Raw genomic sequence first — 19,484 nt, forward strand, 5'->3', positions numbered from 1 at the left:
TGTAAACAGCGTCCTAATGGCAGCAGCTTGGTGGCCATGCTTTGTAACACACTGTAAACCTAACCCAAAACCTTATTACTACATACCTATATACACTCACACACAAACACGCACAGACAGACGGGCAGACACACACAGGGCAGACACACACACACACACTTTTGCTTTATTTCTGCAGAACAGAATTAGAAATAAGGAGCAAGCATACCTTAAGCACAAGGCATGATGGGAAAAGTAAGTGTAACAAGCTACATAAATCTCAGCATATACAATTGCAGGTCTATAAAGCTCTGCAGCATTGTTACACTCAGAGCAGAGAGCTCACCTGATTGGATGATCACCGCATGTTTTAGGCCGTTCCATTACAGAAACCCACTTATCATCATAGCTGAAGAGGGAGAGGTCAAGGTAAGGGCTTCCACTGTAAGACTGCGCACTGATCGGAAGCTGACTCAAAAGCCTTCTCACAGCTTCTGTATGGCCTCCATACTTGGCATTCACAATGGTGTCTTTAAATCTAAAAGTAGTAATTCATCAGTTAAATCACCACAGGGGAGAAAAAAAAAAAAAAAAAAAGACAAAAATCACTGTTTCACATTAATGGATATAAAGCACAGCTACAAAAACGGACGTTTAAATAAAAAACAAAACAAAAAAAAACAACAACTTAAAAGCATTTTAAAAGGTTTTGTTCATAAGCATTAAAACATACATACACACACAGCTACAAGATAATGTTGATTAACAATACCCTAGTTTGCCATGCATGGCGTTTCCCAACTTGAACTACGCCAGGGGTCCCCAACCTTTTTCAGTCCGGGGACCGCTATCCAGACCAAACTTCTCTCCGGGGCCCGGGGGTGCATTTGGCGTGGTGGAGTTGGGGTTAGTGCGGGGGGTGATTGGTGTTGGGGTTAACAGCGCCTCCCCCCATTTGGAGTGTATAGATAGGTAGGTAGCCACCAGGTATAAGTGCCCCCTGTATAGGGTATCTAGGTATAGTTGCCCCCAGTATAGTTACCCCAATATAGCTAGCATAGTTGCCCCTGTATAGCCAGTATAGTTGCCCTTGTATTGCTAGTATAGTTGTCCCTGTATAGCTAGTATAGTTGTCCCTATATTACTAGTAGAGTTGCCCCGTATAGCCCCTCCCCCCGCGGCCGCTGAGCTGGCGGTCACTGCCTCTTTCACATTCTCTCGTAGCCCCTCTGTTCTTTGCAGCATCTATTACAGCAGCGCGTCCTGCGGCTGCTGTAAGGAGGGAAGGAAGCAGGACAGCGGCTTCCTGTAGCGGTGATATGCATAGCCATTACCATGGGAACCGCTGCCCTGCTTCCTTCCCTCCTTGCAGCAGCCGCAGGATGCGCTGCTGTAATAGGAGATGCTGCAAAGAACAGAGGGGCTACGAGAGTATGTGAAAAATCCAGCGACCGCTAGCTAACAGGAGCGGCGGCCGCGGGGGGCTTAAAGAGGTGGGGGGGGAGCGAGGCCAGACCCGCCGCGGCCCAGCTGAAAAACTGCCCGTGGCCCGGTGGTTGGGAACCCCTGAACTATGCAACTCAAAAATATTTCACCAGCAGAATATAGAATCCAGGGGGTACTTTGGGATGGGAGTACTTGAACATGTACTTGGACCTGCGCAGAACGCTCCTGGCTATGGGAACGCAACAGCAAGCTCCCGCAGGTGCAGAAGACATCTGCAAAGGAGGGGACCCTGGGCCACCACCTGAGAGCAGAGCTGTGGCAAGGGACCGATAGGCTGCCAGCGGCTGGAGGAAGCCACAGGTAACTTTTTTTTTTTTTTTTTTTTAAACCAGGGATGTATCGATTAAAGGAACACTTAAGCCAGAAAAAAATGAGTTTTACTCACCTGGGGCTTCTACCAGCCCTCTGCAGCAGTCCTGTGCCCTCGAAGCCACTCACTAATCCTCCGGTCCCCTGCTGCCAGCTAGTTTCGTTTTTGCCGACAGGACTGGCCACGCGTAGCTTTTTCCGCATACCCGACTGTAATTAGCGCTATTGCAAGCCACAACGCGTACAAAAATACGCACTGCCGCATATGTATGCATTCGTAATGCGGCAACGTGTATATTCTAATTAGTCGGGAATGCGGAAAAAGCTATGCATGGCCAGTCCTGACGGGCCTGTCAGCAAAACCGAAACTAGCTGGCAGCGGGGGACCAGAGGATTAGTGAGTGGCTGCGAGGGCACAGGACTGCTGCAGGGGGCTGGTAGAAGCCCCAGGTGAGTAAAATTCTTTTTTTTTTATGACTTAAGGTTCACTTTAAGGGTATGTACACACATTCAATTTTGATTATCCAATAGCTGACCAATTTTACCACCCCCATGTAGAATGAGGGCTTACCTACAAAATGTGTCCATATTATTCAAAACCAAGTGGTCTTTATACTTCATGGAAGTGGTAAAATAGGCCAAACAAAATTGTAAGTGTGTATCAGCCTTTAGTCATAAAACCTGTTTTTTTGTATCAAGTTTTTATCAAAGTGTTTACAAAAGAAAGTTCCATCCTTTGAAAACAGTATGACACTTCTGTAATTTGGAAGTACAGGTAGTCCTCAGTTTGCAAACAGTTGACTTACAAACGTACGCCACCATCACAATGACATTACAGCGTAGTAAGCTTTGGCAAAGCGGAATGGGAGTGGAGTTAGGGGAGACACTGGTGGGGAAGTTGAGCGAGACAGTGTGTTCGGATTTACAAGAAAAAAAAAAAAATTCAGGTGAAAGCAAAAAAACAGTCCCATATGCAATTAACCTTTTCTCCTGAGTTTTCTCCTAAGTGATATTTTCAAACATCAATAAAATGCCTTTAAAGAGACCCAGAGACGAACTAACAGTTTTATACATACCTGGGGCTTCCTCCAGCACCATCAGCCTGAATCACTCCCACGCCACCGTCCTCCCCTGCCTCTGTCTGCCGGTACCGGGTCCAGTCATTTTGGCCAGTCGACGCAAGCGCAGCACGCTTCCTCGGTACTGCGCAGGCGCATGCGTAAAGAGCCGGGAGCGCATGCGGAAGACTGGTCGCGTCCGGCGGAAGTGACGGGTTCCGGTACCGGTTATAGAGGCAGCGGAGGACGGCGGTGTGGGAGCAATCCAGGCTTATGGGGCTGGAGGAAATCCCATGTATGTATAACATCTTTTCCTATTTTTTTTTTTAGTAGCTTAGTCTCTGGTTCCCTTTAAGATCACCAGCAAGCAAGAAAACACTTAAATAGTTTTGATAGTACTTTTGGACCTACATTTTCATCTGCAAAGTACTGGAAAGTCATAACTAGAAGATGAAAACTTATCTCCTAGGAGAAAAAGTGAATTGCATATGGGCCACAGTCTATTTTGTTTGTTAACCGGGGACTACCTGTAGGTGTGTTAGGTGTTTTGCCTGGGCAGGTACTCCATTCTGCATATAGATGCCAACAAACATCTGCTGTCTTAATTTCAAACGTTTTCTTCAGTGAAAGTCCATCTCTGAGTAAAAACCTTAAAAGCAGGCCTGAACTCTTGCAGAGGAGACCTGGAAAACACAGAGCAGTCTACCCTGTGTGTGTGTTTATAGAGAACAGCCTGTCCGATTCTCCTTTATATGCAAGTAACGAGCGAGAGTGATTTGAGCTGTCCGTTCTCTGCCGATTGTCGAAGTCTGAGCTAATATGGAAACATAGGAGCTTAACCCTTTATGCCCTCCCATCAAACCAGGAAGTGACCACACTACAGCACCTCTGGCACCCTTGGTTGTGTGACAGCTTTTCGGTTCATCCAATATTTGCATAGCCACCTTATCAATCAAGGAACTTACAATCTTTACATAGATCAGGTGTCTACAAGTGTTCCTTGAGGCTGCAACCTAATGCATTCAGTGGGCACAGAAATGTTTACTCCCAACAGGTTTGGTTTGAACAAAATTCTTCTGCTTTAAAAGGACATCTGTAATGAGTGATATAGAGGCTGCCATATGTATTCCTTTAGAACAATACCAGTTGTCTGGCTGTCCTGCTGATCCTCTGCCTCTAATACTTTTAGCCATAGACCCTGAACAAGCATGCCGGTGTTTCTGAATTGTCAGATCTGACAGGATTAACTGCATGCTTGTTTCTGGTGTTATTCTGACACTACTGCAGCCAAATAGACCAGCAGAGCTGCCAGGAAACTAGTGTAGCTTAAAAGGAAATAAATATGGCAGCATCCATATCCCCCTGTTACAGTTGTCCTTTAACCCATATCTTGTGTGTCCGTATATCGGAGGCTGTAGTAAATCTTACCGTCGCTGGATCTGCCTGGCGAAGTTGTTGCTGGATGCTGAGCAGGGGAACTGAACAGCCTCACTATGGAGAGTTGCGTTCCTGAACAGGTCACAGAAGTTCTCAAACAATTCTAAAAGCTCATTTGATGTGTTTTCAAAAACAGCGATGACTTCTGTTGTCACCATGTTGTACACCACAAAAAATGAAGGCTGTGAGAGAAGAAATAACCCAATATGAAACATTCAGAAGTAAAGTTATTATTATTACTACCTCTACATAGATATTGTAATGTGACAAGGAAGATATTCAACAGTATGTCATGCAAATAATTCAAAACAACTGCACAGCAACCTCATTTTCTGGGTTATTTTCTGATTCACCATTAGGGATGGTCAATGAGATGTAAGTAACAGAGTTGATGCAGGATGCTACACATACTGTATGTAAACATATGCAGCATGAATTTGCATAATCCTGCACCAACTCTAAATTGTTTGCATCTCATTAACCATCCCTGTTCACCACAGGTTCAACAGGTCCCCATTAACACTACCCCCATAGTGAGAAGGCCAAACCAGCCTGTAACAGCTGTCTGCATGTTGAATTATATGGCTGTATCCATCCAGCAATAGCATTCCATCACAACCCAGAGTAATTACTCACTGCTCTAGTAAGCAAGCGTGTCACACGCACGCTGTTGACCACTGTCTCACATAGCGGTGGTCTCCCTAGGTGCTTTTAGCTGGGCGCTTTGCCCGGACAATTTACGTGAGCGTCCGGCTGTCATCTCTAGTCCCAATCTGTAGCAGACTCTTTCCTCCTTACTCGATTCAATGCAGTGGCTGTGTCACTGCTGCCAGCCCACTGTCACTCAGGGACACCATCTCCACCCTTCTCTCCAGCACATACCCGTCAATGATGTGGAGGGGCAGGGAATGCTCAGTGACTACAGTCACCCAGTTACATGAAAAAGTAGCTGGGTGGGGCAGCAACATCATGCTGGGTGGAGTAGCATGCAACATTGGGTGCTACTGGAGGAGGAAGGAAGACCATGCTGGGTGGATGAGGAGGCTCGCACTGGGTTCTACTGGGCGTGGAAAAGATCCCATGCTACCAGGTGGATGGGTGGGGGGGAGAGAATCACATTGGGTGCTACCGGGTTAGGGATATTGGAATTACGCTGACCGGGATGAACGTTATCGGCAATGAAGCTGCCCACTGTAAATACATTTTAAAAAGTGTGAGTGTGTGAGTTCATAGGTAAAGCAGATTTCCAATTGACACAAACGATGGGAGGATGAGGTAAAGTTTTCATAAGGCTAAGATAACCTGCGTATATTAAAATTAACTGTTGCTGTGGACACACACACTCCATTGCATTGCAGTCAGTCATGTGCGTTTTTATGATAAAAGAAAGAACAGAGAGGGCGTTCAAGAGCATGTTTATGGAAAAGGTCAGACAGATTATGTAGCAGCTGAATTCTATCTATGTATGCAGAATCTTAATAAAGTGGATTCTGTTTTACATACATATATTCAAAGACTACAGCACGTTTTCATATCTCTCTCTTTTCAGTGTGAAAGGTGAAAAAGAAAAGGGTCATAGAAAAGAACAGAGCTGGTCATAGAGAGAATACAGCTGAGGAATATGCTGCAGGCAATATCTGTACACTTTTACCTTTTATTCTAATCATCAAATCAGACTATGCCAATTTACATTGTATCCATTCTGTTTATACACACAAAGACAATGAACAGCAGTGTTTGCAACTTCCCGAAACATGTTTCAGTTTCCTTATTCAATGTCCATTACACTATACTACATCAAGGCCAGGGCAAGAGGAAGGAAAAAAAAAATAGGTTGTAAGGTTGTCATGGAAATTGTGAGATGCCAACCTGTCACCAAGAATAATCTTCCTGACGCAATTCTCTTAGGGAGTTTCTGGGACTACAGGATGACGGTCTTAGGCGGAATTCACACTTATTGTGAAAAACTATGTTTTTTCACAGTAAAAATTGCATTACTGTTAGAATTTTTGCACATTTTTAAGTCAACAGGATTTTAAATGTGATGTGCAAATTTATGCTGCAAGATGCAAGTTTTTTTAGTTTTTTGTACAATGCAATTTTTCGAATGTTAGCAGAAGTGCGAATCTCCATGGACTTTCATTAGATATGCAACAAATGCGTTTTATAGTATAAATGGACTAGTCTATTAAAACTGCACATACTGGCCTTAGTATACTGTATGTGGAAATGCCTGTCCTTCCTGGTACAGTCGAGATGCCCTGAACAAAATGCATCAGATATCTATTATCAGAATGGCCTACCATTCTGTAGCGTTTATGCAAACATTAGAAGTTAAACCAGTTTTACTAGCTATTGGGCACACCCCCTTGAAGGGACCTAAGCAGTTTTTTTTTTGCCTTTTAAATAAGGGAGTTTCCTAATGGAGTGTGCCATTGGGGGTGTGGCCGGTTGGGGAGCACCATTACTTACCTATGGGGTGCTGCTCCTCTAATTCCCTATGCGGTCATACACACGTGCATACTACGTATGCGGTCATACACACGTGCATACTACGATGCATTCAAAAGGGGAGTAAGGCATCACATGGAGTCTGCAAGACACTTCAGGGTGGCGGATTCTGCAGCCCCAGCACCCCTCGATTTGGGTAAGGAGCTACAAATGAAAAATTTGACAAGGCAAGTATGCACTTGTTTTTCCCGATATTCACTTATAAAACTATCTACATGCCTGCAATCCAGACAAGCAAGCAGCACTTTGTTCTGCTGCTTATAACACTCTACCCCACTCTTCCTCAGAACCCAGCTCACAAGTAAAATGAGGGCAGAAGGGTTCTTGCAGCTTAAAGGGGAACTTCAGCCTAAACAAACATACTGTCATCAAGTTACATTATTTATGTTAATTAGAATAGATAGGTAATATAATCTCTTACCCACCCTGTTTTAAAAGAACAGGCACATTTTTGTGATTCATGGGGGCTGCCATCTTTGTCATGGGGGCAGCCATCTTTTTGGTTGAAAGGAGGTGACAAGGAGCAGGAGACACAGTTCCAACTATCCTGTGTCCTGATCACCCCTCCCAGCTGCACACGCTAGGCTTCAAATGTCAAATTCAAAGAGTAAAAAAAAAAAATTTGCACCAAAACAGCAGAACAAGAACAACAAATTCAGAAATCCCATCATGCTTTGCATAGCATCAGGGGAAAAAAGCCCGGGCAGTTTTCTTCTGTGCAGCTAAAAATGAGGCTTGTAAAAGAGAAACAAAGTTCTGATGCTGTGAAACTGTTAAAGAAACACAAAACCTTTTCAGTGCTGCTGAGTCGATTTTTAGTCCGGAGGTTCACTTTAAGCCTTGTTCACCACTGCTACTGCAGAGTTGGTTTTTCACTGTAGGAAGGCAGGAGAATGTAAGTAGCTCATCAGAACTGAGCTGGTGTACCAGATAATTTATACTTACTTATTTTCCTATATCATTATCTTCAAAAAGAGTTAAATGGCAGCTGCTCAGTCAAAACTACCACAACAGCATGCAAGCGAGGAGAAAGGCTGGCTAGCATCTTTATGTAGGAATTTCCCAGGGAGTGCCAACCAAAGTCAGTCATATAGGTCAGATTTTAAAGCAAAATCTAGGAGGTTTGCAATGCCCTAAAATGGATAGTTACCTTGGGTGGAGGAAGACTCTGGGATCCCTAAATAAGCCTCTACCATCCTCCTCCACTGGCTTGATCCTGCGTCGAGACCCCCAAAGCATGACTGCACTGCACAGTCGAATGGACCCATCTGAGCCATTCAGCTTTTAGTCTCAATGGTGGAACGGGATGGTGGTGGAGGATGATGAGAGAAGCATCTTTAAGATCTATAGGCTTCCCCTTCCTGAGGTGAATACCCCCGAGGGACACTTCTTTCGCTACAGGTACGCTAAATAATCGCGACACAGGGAAGAAGGAATTTATAGTGCATTTTACTCTTGGACAAATGTATATATTTTAGATGTAGGTGTACACATTTTACAGTTTTTCAAGATGGTGGTCCTTTAACCTTTTGTTGAAATCTACGTCATCCTTGTGGCTGTAAGCCTCTGACATTAGGTAGATTTCAAACAGAACGTTCCCGCGGACACAGAACTGGAGATTAAGCTAGTAACTGGCATTAACTGGCACTGATTGGCTCCGGGTCACAACGATAGTCAGTGATCATAGCATTCACAATGTAAACCTTTCAAAGGTTCCGATTGTCCCCTTAGGCATCAAGCCCCGTACTGAAAGCCAGGACCCCATACTTGTGTCAGTACAGGATTGACTGCTGTAATGCCGGTCACAGCTGCTCGGCGCTGGAGAGAGGAGGAAGGCGAGGTATACTTACCCAGCCTTGCTACCTGCTCACCAGGGATTATGTAGTAAAGGACCAGGGAAGAGCACTAGAGACTGCTCTAGTCCTTAAAGAGAGACTGTAACAAAATGTTCAGCCTTATTTCTTCTATCCTAGAAGTTCCTATACCTGTTCTAAGGTGGTCTGTCTTACTGCAGCCTTTCCTAGTTGCACAGTGGCTGTATTATCTCTGTGATATAATCTAATCTTCTTTCCTTTGCTGGCTTTGTCGGGCTCAGGAAGGAATGTGCTGATCTGCTGTGATGGGCAGAAGTTATACACACCCTCTCCAAGCCCCCAGGCTCTGTATGAGTCACAGACTGAGCGTCTCTCAGCCTATCACATGCTGGTTAGCAGCCATATCTTTTGTTTGTAAACACTGCCTAAAACTGGCAATTACAAGCCAGGATTGAAGCAGGGAGTGGCAGAAACAGCTAAGAGGGGCCCAGGAGAACATAATTAATAGAATGGTATGCTTTGTATTGTAAGAATTTTAGAGTACAGATTCTCTTTAAGAATGACCAGAGTGGTCAGTGCTGAAAGGGTTAAAATTTGAAATGCATAACAAAAAAACAACAACAACAAAAAAAAAACCACATTACTAATGTATTCTGAAAAAAAACAAACAAAAAACCCTGGGCTTGGGCTTTCAAGGCTATTCTATAGGCGCACCACACCGTTGCTACTGTGATCAGGCAGTAACTCTACCTTCAAATATTTCCGACTTCTAAAAGATAAAAATGTGGCACAAACTGCCTCTCAATTGTCATTGACATTAAACAATAAATGCAGTTTCCAAACAACCACCACCACTGGTGTAGAATAGTTTGTTCCCTGTCATTTTCCACTGCTGGTTTGAATCAGAATGGTTATGGAGGGAACCTTGAAACACTCAAATTTGTCCCTGACCTTTTAGTTCTGTAAAACAATTTTAATTTAATAGCATTTTTACAGCTGACTGCAGCATACCTATTATATACAGCAAGTCCTGAAGTCAAAGTACACCAATTTTTACTTAGCATTATAGCTGTGCATCTAATGTGCAACCCAAATGCTGATGTTAAACAGCATCTTTTCTTTCCTGGGTCTGATTTTACTTCCAAATGCATTTTTTTGCTTGATTACATGCTTTAGGCTTCACAGGTTTTCACTTACCAAATCGGCTAACCCCTAGTTTTCACTCCCTGTAGTTTGAGAATGTTAAAAGTTGCTAAAAGCTTATAATGCGTACTTAACATGGTATTATTGAGACACCAAATGGCAGGGAGAGCCCAATGCAAATTAACGACAAACTAGTAGTAAAAAGTAAAATTACCGATTTATTATTTTTCTCATAAGCCCACCTGGGTAGTATAAACAACCTCGTCTGAAAGTGCCAAGATAAAATCGAATAGATAACATTACAACTGCGGTGAAAAACCTAATTGCTGCAAAATTAAACTGCTCATAAGGAACTAAGCAAACAAAGTCACATCCCAAAAGCCAAGTTTTAGGCCACTAACCCCAACATTGCTAAAGATGTATTCCAGATTGAGTTTGCAGTTATGCTCTTCCCATTTGCTTGGATTTTATCTGGATACTCCAGTTTCCTTTAAAGGACAACTGAAGTGAGAGGTATATGGAGGCTACCATATTTATTTCCTTTTAAAAAGGGACACTTAAGCCAGGGAAAAAAAAATAAAAAATCATTTTTACTTTCCTGGGGCCTCTACCAGCCCCCTCCAGCCATCCTGTGCCTCCCAGTCAATTAAGGAGCCTCCAGTCCCCTGCCGCCAGCAATTATTTTCGCTGACAGGCCCAACAGGCCTGGCCACGTGTATCAATTATTTTCGCTGACAGGCCCAACAGGCCTGGCCACGTGTATTTTTCTTTGCGTTCCTATTCGCAATAGCGTCCTGCACCTGTGCAGGATGCTATTGAGGGCGGGAAGATGAAGGACATGCGTGGCAAGGCCTGCGCAGGCGCAGAAAGCCAGACGATTCTGGGAAAATGAAACTGGCTGGCGGCAGGGGACTGGAGGCTCCGCGAGTAACTGCGAGGGCACGGAACTGGTAGAAGCTCCAGGCAAGTAAAACAGTTTTTTTACTCCTGGCTTAAGTGTCCCTTTAAGCAATACCAGTTGCTCGGCTATCCTGCTGATCCTGTGCCTAATACTTTTAGCCATAGACCCTGAACAAGTATGTAGCAGATCAGGGGTTTCTGACATTGTCAGAGCTGACAAGATTAGCTGCATTCTTGTTTCTGGTGTAATTCAAATACTACTGTAGCCAAATAGATCAGAAGGGCAGCTGGGGAGGGATTTTTCTTAAAGCTGGGTACACACAAAACAATTTCCAGTCCGATTGACTGGTAATCCGACATGAAATTGCATGCTGTGTACACGTCCAAACTGCTCATAATAGGATTGATTTTCTGATTAACTTCGCAAAATCGATTCTGTTATCAAATCGGAAACAGATCGGATGTGCCTCAGTAGGCAGCCTCCCCCCACAGAGAGCAGAATGACGGTTCATAGTGTACCTGGCAGTGGAGCATGACAATGTGCAGTAGTATCCTACACCTGCCAGCGCTCCCTGCTGTGACTGTGGCCCTCCACAACAGGAGTACGGCAAAGAGCGGTACAAGACTACCTGTGGCCCGAGTCATAATAAAACAGCCATTTGTGATATGGCATATAATACAGAAGCCATTTTGGTCATTTTCTCTCTGCTGTGTACCATTTCAGATTTGTACAGGGAGTGCAGAATTATTAGGCAAATGAGTATTTTGACCACATCATCCTCTTTATGCATGTGGTCTTACTCTAAGCTGTATAGGCTCGAAAGCCTACTACCAATTAAGCATATTAGGTGATGTACAGCTCTGTAATGAGAAGGGGTTTGGTCTAATGACAACACCCTATATCAGGTCTGCATAATTATTAGGCAACTTCCTTTCCTTTGGCAAAATGGGTCAAAAGAAGGACTTGACAGGCTCAGAAAAGTAAAAAATAGTTAGATATCTTGCAGAGGGATGCAGCACTCTTAAAATTGCAAAGCTTCTGAAGCGTGATCGAACAATCAAGCGTTTCATTCAAAATAGTCAACAGGGTCGCAAGAAGCGTGTGGAAAAACCAAGGCGCAAAATAACTGCCCATGAACTGAGAAAAGTCAAGCGTGCAGCTGCCAAGATGCCACTTGCCACCAGTTTGGCCATATTTCAGAGCTGCAACATCACTGGAGTGCCCAAAAGCACAAGGTGTGCAATACTCAGACATGGCCAAGGTAAGAAAGGCTGAAAGACGACCACCACTAAACAAGTCACACAAGCTGAAACGTCAAGACTGGGCCAAGAAATATCTCAAGATTTTTCTAAGGTTTTATGGACTGATGAAATGAGAGCGAGTCTTGATGGGCCAGATGGATGGGCCCGTGGCTGGATTGGTAAAGGGCAGAGAGCTCCAGTCCGACTCAGACGCCAACCAGGGCTGTGGAGTCGGTCCAAAAATCCACCGACTCCGACTCCTCAGTTTAGGATTCCACCGACTCCGACTCCTCTAATTTGCATATTACAATATTGTTGATTAAGAGTATGTAACTTGAAATTCGTCTCTTAACTGCCAACGCTTAGGAATTTTACAAGACAACTGAAGTGAGAAGGATATGTAGACTACTATATTTATTCCCTTTAGACTAAAACTAGTCCTTGGTAAGAGTACTTGTAAAAGGTACAAACCGGAACAAAGAACATTTATCAGGCCCTAGGCAATGTAAGTGTGGGTACATGTAAGAATGATGTGCAGGTACTCTGCAGGGGAATGAGGAGATTCTTCCTCTATTACACATTCTTCATGCACAATCTGAACAAAGTTTATGGGTGACAGACAACACCTCTGTGTTCAATGTGCACAGCATTCTCAGTGGATTCCCTGCAGCTCTGTGGGGAGTGCATATGTAGAGTATAGTACTACTGTGTAACAAAGTAAACCTGAGACAGATGAAATTAAAGTTTTATACATACCTGGGGCTTCCTCCAGCCGCCTTCAGGATAATCAGTCCCTCGTTGTCCTCCTCCACCACCTGGATCTTCTGCTATGAGTCCAGGTACTTGAGCCAGTCGGGCGTAGTGCGCCTGCACACACTCCGCCGCCAGGAGCATACTACACCTGTGCAGCACTATTGCGCAGGTGCAAAATGTTCCTGGCTGTGGGAGCGGCATGCGGCCGGACAGCGCTGACTGGCTAAATTACCAGGACTCATAGCAGAAGATCCGGGTGGTGGAGGACAGCGAGGGACTGATTAGCCTGAAGGGGGCTGGAGGAAGCCCCAGGTATGTATAAAAAAAAAACAAAAAAACAAAAAAAAAAACACTTTACTTTTCATCCGTCTCAGTTACCCTTTAATTTGTAGTCACCAAACCAAATTTTAACAACATATCAATTTATTTGATTTCATCAGCAAAGGGAGTGCATACATTTGCATAAATCAGCATCGATGCAGAATTATTTCCATCTCATTGACCGTCTCTATTAGTGACACAGCTACACATCAGGCATTGTTACAGCATAGATGTTATTTAGTATATATAAAGATTCCTGTGTACACATCATATATACAGTCACAATCAGATATGTATATCTGATCTTAAAAATACGGGGACTGCTTTATTGAAGCAGCACAAGTAACTCATTTTGATTGGTTTATTTCATTTTTGTGGACTAAGCACAGCTATTACTGTATATATACACATTATTTTTAATGACTATTATCTGATAAATAGAACATTTTATCATATTTTCTATTTTATTTACAGTTACAAATTCATTAGGAGTCGGAGTCGGTGCATTTTTCCCCGACTCCGACTCCAGGCACCCAAAATTGCCCGACTCCACCTCCACAGCCCTGACGCCAACAAGGTGGAGGTGGAGTACTGGTTTGGGCTGGTATCATCAAAGATGAGCTTGTGGGGCCTTTTCGGGTTGAGGATAGAGTCAAGCTCAACTCCCAGTCCTACTGCCAATTTCTGGAAGACACCTTCTTCAAGCAGTGGTACAGGAAGAAGTCTGCATCCTTCTAGAAAAACACGATTTTCATGCAGGACAATGCTCCATCACACGCGTCCAAGTACTCCACAGCGTGGCTGGCAAGAAAGGGTATAAAAGAAGAAAAACGAATGACATGGCCTCCTGGTTCACCAGATCTGAACCCCATTGAGAACCTGTGGTCCATCATAAAATGTGAGATTTACAAGGAGGGAAAACAGTACACCTCTCTGAACAGTGCCTGGGAGGCTGTGGTTGCTGCTGCATGCAATGTTGATGGTGAACAGATCAAAACACTGACAGAATCCATGGATGGCAGGCTTTTGAGTGTCCTTGCAAAGAAAGGTGGCTATATTGGTCACTGATTTGTTTTTGTTTTGTTTTTGAATGTCAGAAATGTATATTTGTGAATGTTGAGATGTTATATTGGTTTCACTGGTAAAAATAAATAATTGAAATGGGCATATATTTTTTGTTTGTTAAGTTGCCTAATAATTATGCACAGTAATAGTCACCTACACACACAGATATCCCCCTAAAATAGCTAAGACTAAAAACAAACTAAAAACTACTTTCAAAAATATTCAGCTTTGCTATTAATGAGTTTTTTTGGTTCATTGAGAACATGGTTGTTCAATAATAAAATTATTCCTCAAAAATACAACTTGCCTAATAATTCTGCACTCCCTGTATGTAGGGTAAGAGGCCAGTCTGGCAGCTGGCTTTGGGGGTATAATTGTCACCTGGCTCAAGGAAGCTGCTAATGTGATTGTCTGTATGTCAATGTAAATTACATTTGCATTCAGTGTCCAGCAAGGAAGCTACCATTGTCTGCATTGAATAGACCAGTTACGTTGAATAGCCCAGAGAGACCTGGACATTTAATTAGGAAATATCTACCTTGCCTCTAGCAAGGAAACGCTTAGACAATTACCCGACCAGTTGGGCTGGAAGTGTTTGAATTGCTTTGAAGTCTATACATGTAAACAGCCAATATACAATCTCACTAACTGAAGTCTGCAAAGTTCAAAAGTGGGACAGGAAACCCCTGAAGTTTGCATATCACAGCCAGCAAGGATATGACAAGAGTTCTGTGCACCTTCTGAGGAAATTAAATTATATCTGGACTTGTACCCTCGGGCTACAAATCGGACTATATAAAAGTCGGCCTAGGACCGTCACAAATCATCTTCTCCTGGAGGTAGCGTTAGTTAGAGATGATCCTGATCCAATCAGAATTTGTGTCCTCCCACAGCCAAGTTGGACCTTTGTGCTGGTAAAAGTTCAATTTCTGTTTTAATTCCTGTTTTTATTTTTGCAAACTGTCTTATTGTGTGTCTTTGTAATTTTTACTTGTTTTGATAAATCTTGTGTTTATTACTTTCTGCACTGTTCCACTTTTTTTCTGGAATATTAAATATTTAATAAGTTTGACTTCTGATGTACTAGAAAAAACTCATAGCCCAGAGAGACAGACTGCAGTGTAATTTGCTTTACAAGTTCAGTGCCTGATAGTGCCTTGCTACTGTGCGATTGTATTGTGTGTGTTACGTTCCTGTATTTGGCCTAAAGCGCAAAGCTGACCCAAATACGAAAACGCTGGACTGAGTGCAGACCACTCGACAGCAGAGTGGGAATTGTTGAAGTGTCTAGCAGCAGCTAAAGGTGGCAGTGAGAAGTGTTTTTGAGGGGTGACAGCCTTGTGTTAGCGTGAATAAGGCTGCTTCCCCTCATGATCTGGTCAAACCCTCAGCCGGGAACCGTATCTGCAGGCGTGCCGTGGGGCAGTTTCCTGTCACCCCGGCTTTTGGAAAGCTCAGTGCAGCAGTGTGTCAGCTAATGTGATGATCGGCGTTTCCATCTTGCGCTCTGTCGCACTTGCTGCGTCTCAAGACGCCACTAGATGGCAGCAGATTTGAGACAGCGATAACCTTATGTAGGTTGTCGTCACCTGGACATCAACAACCTACAATGTTGCACTGTATCAAATAGTGCAATGCTGTGGTTCCATACGTCCAATAGACTACCGTACATGACAATCAGTGTGCCGTGTATGGACTTGATCCCTCTCTGATCAGATTCAGATCAGATAGGGAACGATTTGTATGCCATATTGGACAGAAATCTATATGTGTTTGGGAACCTTATAGTGGACCTGATCTCTTGCACAGGACAGAAGGAAAACAGAAATGCACCCTGTATGTATTTAGAGAGTTTAGCCTGTCTAATTCCCCCTCACTAGTGTCATCACAAGTTGTAATTTGATCTCCCCCCATGTCAAAACTGCCATGGCAGAGATAGCAGATAAGCTCATTTGAAAGCACCGGATGTTAACAATATGATTGCTTCCATGAATCAGGAAGTCGAAACGGTGCAGATTTTAGGATTTGTATCAGCTGTAACAAAGAAAATGTTTTTGTTTAACCACTTAAGTACCAGCGGTCTCTGCCCGCTTGTTAAGGACCAGAGACTGCTGGTACAAGTAACGTCGAAATAGCAATGAATACCGACGAATCGACGCACATACCCACCGCAATCGACGTCACCGAACGTTGGGAACCTGGGCCACCCACTTTGCCGTCTTTAAGATGGAAGCTAACACAATGCTCTCGCTTCATCACAAGGTACCTAAACCTGGTTAAGATTTTACAGCCAAGGTTTAATAAGGCTGCAAAGCGCTAGCTTAGGGTCTCATTTTTAATGTACTGGACAATAAACTTGTAATTATCCATGCAAATTGATTTGTGCTTTGCACCTTTCTACTTTTCCCAATAAATATATATTGAAGGTTCCAGTCTAACAGCTTCTTGTTCCTCATTGCAAGTAGAGTGGAATTTTGCCATTCCAAGATGGAGCAGATCACCTGGCCTACCTCGTTCCACTGCACTTCCACCCTGCTCAGTGTATAATGAAACATTTAACCATTCAATGTTTTTATAAAATGCCATGTATACCACTTATTCTACCCTGCCTGAAATAAGACACCATTTCTCACTGCTCATCAATTTACATTATTTTTTTTTAACCAGGTAGGAGGTGGACAGGGTCAGCTCTACACGCACAGAGGAAGGACTAACTCAATGCCCCTTTCCCTGCACAATACACAGAAGTAAAAATAAAGAAAGAAAAAGCTAAGGCATCAGGAAAAAAGAGGGTGAAGAAACCCTAAAGCTGGTCACTAACGGTCCAATTTCTAGCGAAAAATCGTTCGAGCGATCAGAAATTCTGATCGGACGAAAAATCGTTCACTACACCATCAACTAACCAATCATTGCTTCCTATCTATCACGACCACCAAGAAAATCCAAATTTTCGTTCGACGAAAATTCATTCAGGCGACATTTTTTTTCACTCGTTCATAATCGATTGTGTCCACCTATGGAGATTATCTACAACCAATCTGATCAGAATTTCTGATCGCTCGAACGATTTTTCGCTAGAAATTGGACCGTTAGTGGCCAGCTTTACACAATGCTCGACTCAAAAAATACTGTTCAATTGCTGTGTTAAGATTAGAAAATGTTCTGTTCACCCTTGTGTTATTATGACACCTGTTACTGGTGAAATCCTTCATTTAAAGAGGAACCACGCTAAAAAACAGCTCTGAATATATTGCACGCACAGCACTATAAATAGAATATACAACAATACTACCTAGCTAAACAGTACAGACTGATGAAAATTTCTGATAAGTGGGTTAAAAATACATACTCAAAACGCAAATGCAGAATGCATGGGAATTTTCTGCATTTGCGATTGGGGAGCCCTTATGATCTTGGAACCTGGAATGTCAGAACGGAGGGGGCTACATTTGGTGGGTATATGTAAGAAGGCCAATGGTAATGACCCCACATTTTATCTCATATCCACTAAGTATATGGACAGGAACAGGGCTGTATGTCAAAAAATACAAAGTGCTCACTATTATACGTTCATGCTAGACCACTGATGCTCCTGCCACCAACACGTCCCCCTAAAAGCAGGCCTGTGGAGTCAGTACAAAAATCATCCTACTCCGACTCCTCAGTTTATGAAACCACCGCCTCCAGGTACCCAAAATTGCTCCGACTCATCAACTCCACAACCCTGCCTAAAAGTTCTACAATTATCTATATGAACAGATTTAAAAACTTATTTATGCTGCTCAACAATCTTCATACACACTACAATTAGTAACGTAAAAGATAAAAAAATAAAATCAAACATACAAATTCAATCTCCACTAATGAAAGGAATTAAGGAATTTCTTTATACCTGTACCTGTGATGGGTCGTTTACTCTCAGAGTGACCACATCCTCGCTGGTATATTTAATGAACAAGTGACTTTCATCCAGTAGTTGCATTTTCCACATACGGAGCTGCCTTAGCTGGTCAAAGTACTGAAAGAAGCGTCTTTTGGCCATAGCACTGCCATCTTGCTCAGCCCGCTTCCACAAATACACTAGCAGTCTGTGCTTCAAAGAGTTAATAAACGGCTCTTTGTACAAATTTGCCATTCCAGTCTGAGTTTCACGTTGCACTTCAGGATAAACAGCCGACAATATTAAAAGGTCATCCTCATAGCAGAACCGACCTATTGTCCGTACATCAATGAAAGTCCCCTCTGAGGTAACCTGAAAAACATGAATTGTCTGCTGTTGCACAGATAGAATTGCCAATATGTTTTTGTACAAGTAAAGGCCTTGATTATGTGAAAGAATGATTTTATCACATTTAAAGGTTCTGGTATCACAAAGTTTGCCGGTATGAAGATCTATTATATGAAGGGAATAGTCTTCCAAAGGAGACCTTGGATTAGGCGTTACAGACTCACTGTTGCGGTATATTTCATAAAAAGGCGGATATGGCTCCTCTGGAAGATAGGCTGCTGATCCCACAATGACATAGCGACAGTCATCTGTAAATAAACTGCATTCACGATTCAAATGTTCCCCATTCGATGCCACGTTAGTGATATGAAGAAGTACAAAGAAGCGCTCAAACAAGCGTCCTCTAATGTTCACTGATCGCTGATCATTAGAATTTGCCAAGATTTCTCCTTCGTAACCATTTAACAGATCTTCGGCTGCCTGGCAGCCTTGGTACTCGTAGATTTCTAAAGAAGTTTGGTCTGAAGAAAATGCAATAAAATATCTGCCATCGGGGGAGAACTTGCGAAGGAAACATGGTGGCTTTTCCACATTGACTACTGTAAAATTAGGAAATACATTCTGATGGAATATGCGAACTTGGTGCCAATGGGATCCAGGCTTCCCAGAACTTATTTTCCTACGCTCCAAACGGTGAATTACATTCTGATTTTGTATTCTTCTAGGCTTTATTGTTGGAGCTTCATGATCCATCATAAACATGACATCTTACTGCAATAATAAACAAAAACACAATAGCATAACATTAATAATGCAAAAACAGCAGGATTACCTCTCGTATCACAATGTTCAGAGATGGTCAGCGCACCTTTTATTGTGACATAAGCCACATACTGTCAAACAATGGTCTTTGTGGTCATATGCCTTGACGGGGAGGGAAAGGGGGAGTAGAGAAAAAGTTAGACACTTTGATGTTCCAGAAGCTTCTCTGATCCTACTTCACTCCACCACTGCTCGCCAGGACGCTCTTCTTTGTGGTTATGCCCCAGTTCATGTACGAGTGTGGCCGAACTGTGCAGGCATGGCCCGGGTCTGAGCAATAGCACAAGCTGCTTGTGCACGGAGAAAAAAAAACAAAAGCCATACATGAGTGGCTCCATGCTACTGAGCAGGTGCTGTCCATACTTGACAAAGGATCGAGGTCGGCACTCCACTGGC

At 43.1% G+C, this 19,484-nt stretch overlaps 1 protein-coding gene across 3 annotated transcripts in view; it reads right to left on the reverse strand.

Annotated features, from left to right (window-relative positions):
• The window catches only part of DET1 (DET1 partner of COP1 E3 ubiquitin ligase), a 45,492-nt gene that overhangs the window by 14,216 nt on the left and 11,792 nt on the right, over positions 1 to 19,484 (reverse strand). For 2 of the 3 annotated variants that reach the window (XM_068275178.1, XM_068275176.1), the window contains 3 exons: positions 17,931 to 19,037; positions 4,281 to 4,471; positions 326 to 517 (listed from right to left, as the gene is read on the reverse strand). In XM_068275178.1, coding sequence (XP_068131279.1) covers positions 326 to 517; positions 4,281 to 4,471; positions 17,931 to 19,028 — 1,481 coding nt within the window. In that variant the 5' untranslated portion in view covers positions 19,029 to 19,037. The remainder of the gene's footprint in view (positions 1 to 325; positions 518 to 4,280; positions 4,472 to 17,930; positions 19,038 to 19,484) is intronic. The other variant, XM_068275179.1, reaches the window with a different exon arrangement.

The sequence above is a fragment of the Hyperolius riggenbachi genome, chromosome 3, assembly GCF_040937935.1.
Source record: "Hyperolius riggenbachi isolate aHypRig1 chromosome 3, aHypRig1.pri, whole genome shotgun sequence".
Taxonomy (NCBI): Eukaryota; Metazoa; Chordata; class Amphibia; order Anura; family Hyperoliidae; genus Hyperolius; species Hyperolius riggenbachi.